The sequence below is a fragment of the Mandrillus leucophaeus genome, unplaced genomic scaffold, assembly GCF_000951045.1.
Source record: "Mandrillus leucophaeus isolate KB7577 unplaced genomic scaffold, Mleu.le_1.0 Scaffold1452, whole genome shotgun sequence".
NCBI lineage: Eukaryota > Metazoa > Chordata > Mammalia > Primates > Cercopithecidae > Mandrillus > Mandrillus leucophaeus.
In genome coordinates this window covers 46,424-54,206 of record NW_012101424.1, presented here as the reverse complement: position 1 = coordinate 54,206, position 7,783 = coordinate 46,424, and the positions used below count along the sequence as shown (strand labels likewise).

At 39.7% G+C, this 7,783-nt stretch overlaps 1 protein-coding gene across 1 annotated transcript in view; it reads right to left on the bottom strand.

Annotated features, from left to right (window-relative positions):
- The window catches only part of LOC105535381 (cytochrome P450 2C20-like), an 11,147-nt gene extending 7,055 nt beyond the window's left edge, over nucleotides 1-4,092 (bottom strand). The window contains exons 1-3 of the mRNA XM_011974450.1: nucleotides 4,071-4,092; nucleotides 3,858-3,943; nucleotides 518-659 (exon numbers count right to left, since the gene is read on the bottom strand). Coding sequence (XP_011829840.1) covers nucleotides 518-659; nucleotides 3,858-3,943; nucleotides 4,071-4,092 — 250 coding nt within the window. The remainder of the gene's footprint in view (nucleotides 1-517; nucleotides 660-3,857; nucleotides 3,944-4,070) is intronic.
- Nucleotides 4,093-7,783: the final 3,691 nt, after the last annotated feature.

Sequence of the window (7,783 nt, the reverse complement as noted above, 5' to 3'; positions counted from 1 at the left end):
ACCTTTCTTAGGAGCCTAACTTTTAGATTACTTCCCAGACTGGAATTTATCTCAGGATGCCTCAGTACAATTCTAGAATTTCCATTTATGCTTCAATAAAGATTGTTTTCATCTCCCTACCCCAGCATTAGAACATGGAATTTTCAAAACGAGAAAAGATACCTTCAAGAATGAACCTACTGTTCAAAGTGGACTTTTCATAATAAAACCAACATTCACTGCTAGACCAACTTATACTGGTTCTCCCTACCACAAATTACCTCTGCTGAAATCTAGATACTTCATCAGGGCTTTATTTATTTTGCTACTGCCATATTGCTTTTACTGATCTCAGTCATCCTCCTCCATTGTGCAAAGATGTTCTTTTTAATCATGTCATGAAATTTAGACAGATACCAGCTGATGACACAGAAATTTAAAGAATGAAGCTTCTCAGAGAGAAACAAGGTGGAGGACACTGGCACCATCTTCTCAGCATTGTTCTAAAATTCACTTTGTTCATCATCTGTGGTCCTACCTGTGACCTCTGGGTGCTTCAGCAGGAGCAGGAGTCCATATCTCAGAGTGGTGCTTGTTGTCTCTGTTCCAGCAATAAATTGATCAGCTACAGTGCCAACCAAGTTTTCAATAGTGAATTCTGACTGTTGGTTGTCCTTTTCCTAGAAATGATTTCATGCAATTATCTGACAAATTATGTGCCAGTATATCTAAATACACTAAATTTTAAAAAACATACTATGTTATAAAGTTAGCCAAAAGAGATACTGGACAGTACGGTATTAGAAAAAGCAATTGTATGGTATGGCAGAAACTGCAGATCAGTTAACTCAAACTTTATTTCCTGACAGACGTACAAGTTCCATTCATGAAATCATTTGCTGCTTAGGTTAGTCACACAGAGTATTTCTTTCCCCAGAAATAAAAGCAGAAGTATACTGATGCCCTGTCTTAGTTCAATTTGTGCTATATAACATAATACTATAGACTTGGTAATTTATAAAGAAAAGAAATTTATTTCTGATGATTCTGAAGGCTGGGAAGTCCAAGAGCATGGCAGTGGCTTCTGGCAATGGCCTTCTTGCTACTTCATCACATGGCAAAAAGTAGAAGGGCAAGAAAGGGTAAGAGTAAGAGCAAGGGGTGGGGGCACACTCATATTTATAACAAGCTGTCAAGAACTACCCCACTCTTGCAATAACAACATGAGTATATTTACAAGGGCAGAACACTGATGACGTACTCATGTTTTGTTAGGCTGCACCCACCAACACTATTGCATTGGGCATTCACTTTTAGCACATGAACTGTAGAGGATTCATTCAAACCAGAACATGAATCTTCTATTTTCTCCTTATTATTCAAAACATGAATGTGAAAGGGGAGGTAGGATTGACATCATCTTTGACATGAGCATTTGATCATAGTAATGAAGACTTCTATACTAAACATGGTAAACAAAAAGAAAGAAGGCACTTGACTTTCTCATGCTTAAGGGCTACCATATTATTTCTATTCTAGCCCACCATAAGACTTATTGTATTTGAGATATATAAGCCAACTATTTGATTAAGCTCTTGATATAGTTTGGATAATAAATATTTATCTCTCTCAAATCTTTTGTTGAAACTTAATCCCCAGTGTTGTAGGTGGGAGCTGGTGAGAGGTGATTGGATCATGGGGGTAGGTTTCTCATGAACGCTATTTCCCTTGATGCTATCCTGATAATAAGTGAGTTCACATAAGATCTGGTTGATTAAAACTGTTTCTCCAACTTGCTTCTCCTTTTGCCATATGATGTGTCTGTTCCTGCTTTGCCTTCTGCTATGAGCAAATACTCCCTGAGGACTCTGCAGAAGCTGAGCAGATGCCAGCATCATGCTTGTACAGCCTGTAAAACTGTGAGCCAATTGGGCCTCATTTTCTTACAAGTTGTCTGACCTCAGATATTTCTTTGTAGCAATTCAATAACAGCCTAACACATTCATTTTTATGATTTTTTTATTATTTGTAAGTGAACACAGTTTTAGTTTGTAAATATAGGTAAATTAGGGCCATATCATGAAAAGTATTACACTCTTGAATCAAGAGTTTGCAATTTTCTTCTGTCGAAAATTTACAAAGACTCAGTATCACCTATTCATTACAAAGCTTTGTATTCATTACAAAGCTGAAATGTGTAAAACAAATATGTCAACAAAACCAAGAATGAAATATAGTGAAGGATAATGAGTTCACAAAGACAAGACAGGTCTAACAAACTTGTAATCCAGATGGGAGGCAACAGGCAACTTATTCTAAGGAATAAGTTCAGGAATAAATAGGAAAATACAAAGTGAAGAGGAATGGCAATTATTAATACAAAAACGTGAGGCATTAACTGCCTATATTGGATAAAGAAGAGTAGGGGTAATGCAAATGCCAAGGCTAAGGGACTAATCGAATAAAGTTCTCATAGACTGAAAGTGTGAATACACCTACAATAAGTAAAGTATTTGAATTAGTAATCAAGAACTACCCCCCACCAAAAACAAAGTTCCAGCTCAAGACTACTTCACTAGTGAATTCTACTAAAACAGTTAAAAAGAGCTCAGATCCAAAGGAAAAGGAAAGGGAACTTGTGTGAACAAGGTAATGTTCTTGAGAAGTCTCAAAACCACAGCCCACTCCAGTACTTGTGCTCATGAAGGTAAAGAAGGTCACCTTGGCTTCAGATCCCAGTAGCCTGCCAAATTGGGTAGAGAGGCTAAGAACACTCCTACGTGTCCTTTCCATGGATTACTAAGTCTCTCAGGGTTTTACCCCTGCCAGCTTCTTTTTACTTTATTTGTGTGTGTGTGTGTGTGTATGTGTGTGTGTGCGTGTTTGTGAGTTGTAGATTCTTCTTATGAATTGACCAATAAGCTCCATTGCTCTCTCTTTAACAGTCCATTTGGCCTATGATTATTCACCTGTAATATTGGCTCTTCCTTCTGAGGATTATTGATGATTGACATCTTTGTCAGCCAACTGGAAATCTCTGATGCCTCGGGCTGTGGGAAGGTCTGAGGGATGTACAGTGTTTGGGTTCCACTCTTTGCTACAAAGGAGGGCAATGTTGAGTGGGCCTAACTGTCCTCTGGTCTCCCAGCAGCAAATGCAAGCACAATCTCTGATGGGGGTGGCAAGAGAGTGATATAGACTCTGTAAGATTTACTCGGTTGTAAATAGGCTTAGTGCGGTGATTTCCTCAAATGCCAACTGTACTAGCAATGTACTGGGTTTGTGAACACACTCAACACCTTCTAATTAGCTGGGGTGATATGGGTATGGTGTTAGCTGAGATAAGACAAAAGTTTTCTCCTTCCCAAATGTTGTGTTATTTTGCCAGCAGATGTTGTAATAGGCTGTGCCTATTGGCTTCCAGCTAGGAGGTGGTTCTTGCAGGAGAGAGCCACATAGACTAGTAGCTGCGGGATTTGTGTTTGGCTTATATTACCCAGGGGAACATGTAGAAGAATGAAATATGATTCCTATATCTCACCATATACAAAAATTAACTCAAGATGGACTAAAGACTTAAATATGAGACTTGAAATCATAAAAATTCTAGACCAGTTTATGGTATTTTGTTAAAGCAATCTGAACAGAACAAGGCAATAATCCTACACATATAAGAAATGGATAGTGAGTCACAGCAGCAAACAGCTCACCGTTACGCTTCCACGCCTGGGCAGGCATACTTCACAGGCCTCCTGCTCCTGGCCATCTGACAGTTTTTGTTCTTTTGTCGCCAAGACCTAAAGGACGCTCTGTTTTCCTACAAATAGTCCAGGTGGGAGCTGCAGTTTTCTTTGAGGTCCAGCCTATAGAACACTTACTGCCTGATACAGGAACCAAATCAGGCTTGATGAGAGATGTCTTTCAGTTTGAGAGCCAACTGATACATGAGGTCTTTGGAAGTAAACTGCAGGGAGTACAGGATCTTTAGGGCAGAAAATGATAACAGACAAATAGAGGGGAGGTAGGTAGGTGTGGTCTTAGCCCATCAGGCTTCTATATGCAAAGTCCTATATGGCCATGAACTATATTACCTTTCAGAGTTTCCCACCACATGCCGTACACCACTGAAACAGGCTGTTAGGTGAAAACAGTCTTGAACCTTATCATTCTGGAGAATGGGAGGTTGCATTGCCCTCATTAGTCTTGTTGGGAATAGGTAAGACTGGGGAGAAAATTGACCAAGGACGCAAGCCATCTCTTATAGCATCAGTTTAGAGGTGGTCTGATACAGGAATAAAAATAGATTTCTTAAGTAGTTAGAAAATGTATCCTTGGAGGCCTGGCGTGGTGGCTCACACTTATAATCCTAGCACTTTGGGAGGCTGAGGCGGGCGGATCACTTGAGGTCAGGATCACTTGACATGTTAGCCTAACTAACATGCACTCCAGCCTGGGTCACAAAGTGAGACTTTGTCTCAAAATAAATAAATAAATAAATAATAAAAAAGAAGAAAATGTGTCATTTGAGGACAGTTTCGGTAAACACTGAGGACCTGGTGTTCGGAGGAAGCCTGGCATGAATTCAGATTTTGACTCTTTATGTGTGTGTTACTTTCGGAAAGCAATTGGACCCTTCTGAGCCTCAGTTTCCTCATCAGTGAAATCAGAATAATCTATACAATTCCCAATCTATAATCTATATATACACCTCATATGACTGTTTTAAGAATAAAATGAGACAATTATTGCAAGTGTGAATCAAAGTTCTTTGTGTATGATAAATATTCAACAAATGGCAACCGCTTTCTCTTGCCCTTCCCCTCTGCTTTGATTTCAAGAGGGGTTTATACCTTGACAATCCATTCTATGATGCTCCTTCACAAGTGCTGGGAAACTACAATGACTGTTTTAACTGGTGAGTGCTTGTTTTTCACCCTTAGTTACTACAGGCTTGTGTGGAGAGGGGGAGTGTCATTTCCCAGGCTGAACTATCATCTAGGAACCTCACTCCTCTGTGTAGATTTCCGTCCAGACTGCCAATGAGAATCAGTGCTCTCCAACAATAAAGGAATGGCTCTTCTGTAAATAATGCTGAGAGGATTTTCTTAAGAAAGCCAATTTGTCTTACGTACTTGAGCTTGATAACTTTGTCGTCACTAATGGTGATGGTATACAGACAGTGCATATTGTTTGGGTAGTCTGAGTACGAATAGGCAGGACTCTTGATGAAAAGAAACAGAACACACCACCACAGGCTGCAACAGGAGACAAGGGAATATGAAGAGAATAATGATTAGTACCAGCATGGAAAAATGATTTTGAGAGATTCTATACTGTTGTGCATTTTTCCCTAAGAGAGATAATAATTATTTTTCTTAAAGTGACTTGTATCTCCCTTCATTGTGTTTACAAATAATTCTGATTTTTTTCATCTAGGAAGGAAAATAAAAGACAGAAAGAGGGTAGAAACAGGGAAGAATATTTAAAGGCACGTATTGGAAAAGAATCAGTCTGAGTCAAATTGATAGCCAGAGTGAAAACCGACCACTGAATCACGCACCTCCGATAATGGTTATCGGGGGCGCCTGAGTGGGTAGTCTGTCCCCAGGGGTCCTGCCTGGGGACAGGCTGCACCTCCAACCCAGGTGGCTTCTGAGCAAGTGGCCACCTGAATGCACGCCACCGTCTGTGCACACCTCTCCCACGCCTCCAACACAACTTCAGGGTCTGCAAAGTGATAGCCAGAGATTAGGTGAAACCTTGCATAACACATTTTTATGAGATAGCTTATCTTTCCTTGCCTTTGTTTATAAATTGTCCTTTAAAAAGTTGTGGAAGGTTGGCTGCCCTTGAAATGATTTGCTGGAAGCACCCTTTTGCAGATTGAAAACAGTTAATTTTTTAACATTTTTAGAGCATGGGTAACTAATGAAAATATTTGATTCCATGTGGTTTAACGAAGAGTTTGTTTCTTCTTTCAGAGGTGTTGGCTGGTTTAGTGGAAGGAGAATGAGATTAAGAGCCTGCAGGCCTGGCTGAAGGTGCTGCGCTGCTCCCTAACCAGCTGTGTCTCCCTTAGCAAACCTCCCTTCCTAACTTGGTTTCTCATTTGTCAAATTGCAAAAATATAATGTCTACCTCACCTGTTTCATGTGATACCTGTGCGATCAAATGTAGGTCAGCTCTTCTATCTGATCTCATTTTTATTTTAATTTGTAAAATAATTTCCTCATTTGTCTCCCAACTAGAACAGTGCAAGTGCAAGTTCTTTGTAAAACTGCAAAAGTAGTAAATCATGTATAAATACTCACTAGGTGTCAGGAATTGTGCTAGGTGTACAGTGTATTCTTTATTATTTACAATATTTATTGTTATTATTTGAAAAACCTTTATTATTTTATTTTCTATTTTAGATTCACAGGGTATGTGTGCAGATTTGTTACATGGGTATATTGTACAATGTGAGGTTTGGGCTTCTATTGATCCCATCACCCACACAGTGAACATAATACCCGATAGGTAGTTTTTCAACCCTTGCCCCTCTCTTTTCCTACCTCTTTTTAGAATCCCCAGTGTTTGTTTTTCCCATCGTTGTGTCTATGTGTATGTTTTTTGTTTCAAGAGACAGGCTCTTGCTATGTTTCCCAGGTTGGTCTCGAACCCCTGGGCTCAAGTGATCCTCCTGCCTCAGCCTCCTGAGTAGCTGCCATTGCAGATGTGCACCACCACGCTGGGCCACAATGTGTTCTTTTATCATCACAGTGACCCTTTGAGGAAAATAATGTATTATCCCAGTTTCCAGCTAAGAAAACTGAGGCTCTGATAAGTGGAGCCAACATTCAATCACATATTTGTTTCACTGATGAGCCTTTTTTTAATCACTGTCCACACAGCCACGATTAGTATTTTACTTTTATTGTTTCAGCCAATAACAGTGACACAATGAGGGCACAGAGGATTTTATTTTCTCAGAGATGGGAGTTCTTATGGTTGACCTGGTAACATTCCATTTACAGAGCACCTATGTATTCCTCAGTTATAACTGCATTTCCACAAGAAATGTTAAATAGTAACTCCCTAAAAGACTGTGAGAAGGGAGAAGACCTTGGCGACATTGATCCCATCCCTCACAAGTTAGCCCTACTGCTTGAGTACAATTATTGAGTCATCCTTATCAGATAATCAAATATAATTTTTTTAAGAGACAGGGTCTTGCTTTGTTGCCTGGGCTGGAGTGCAGTGGCACAATCACAGCTCACTGTAGCCTTGAACTCCTGGGCTCAAACGATCCTCCCACCTCAGCCTCCTAAGTAGCTGAGATTACAGGCACATGCCACCATGCTCAGCTAATTTTTAAAATTTTTTTTGTAGAGATGGTGTCTCTCTAATGTAGCCCAGGCTGGTCTCAAATTCCTGGCCTCAAGGGATCCTCCCTTCTCAACTCCCTAAGGTGCTGGGATTAGAGGCATGAGCCATCAGGCCTGGCCTGTGAATATGTTCTGGATATAAGTTAAGAGCTTTTGGAAATGAATTTCTCACTAGATTCCTACTTTAGTACAGTGAATGATATCTCCTCTCTGCTGCCTTTGGTCATTTATATTAATAAAATGAGAAGAAGAGCAAAGGGAAACACAAATATATTATGCAAGGCTTTCTGGTAAAGGATTTTTGTCATAAAGGGCTTAATTTTACTAAGCTAAGCATGGTACTTGTTACTTATTTATGTATTTATTCATTTATTTATGTTGGCTTCAGAGTATTCACTTCCTTGTTGTTGGATAATAACTGTTAGAAGAGAAATTTG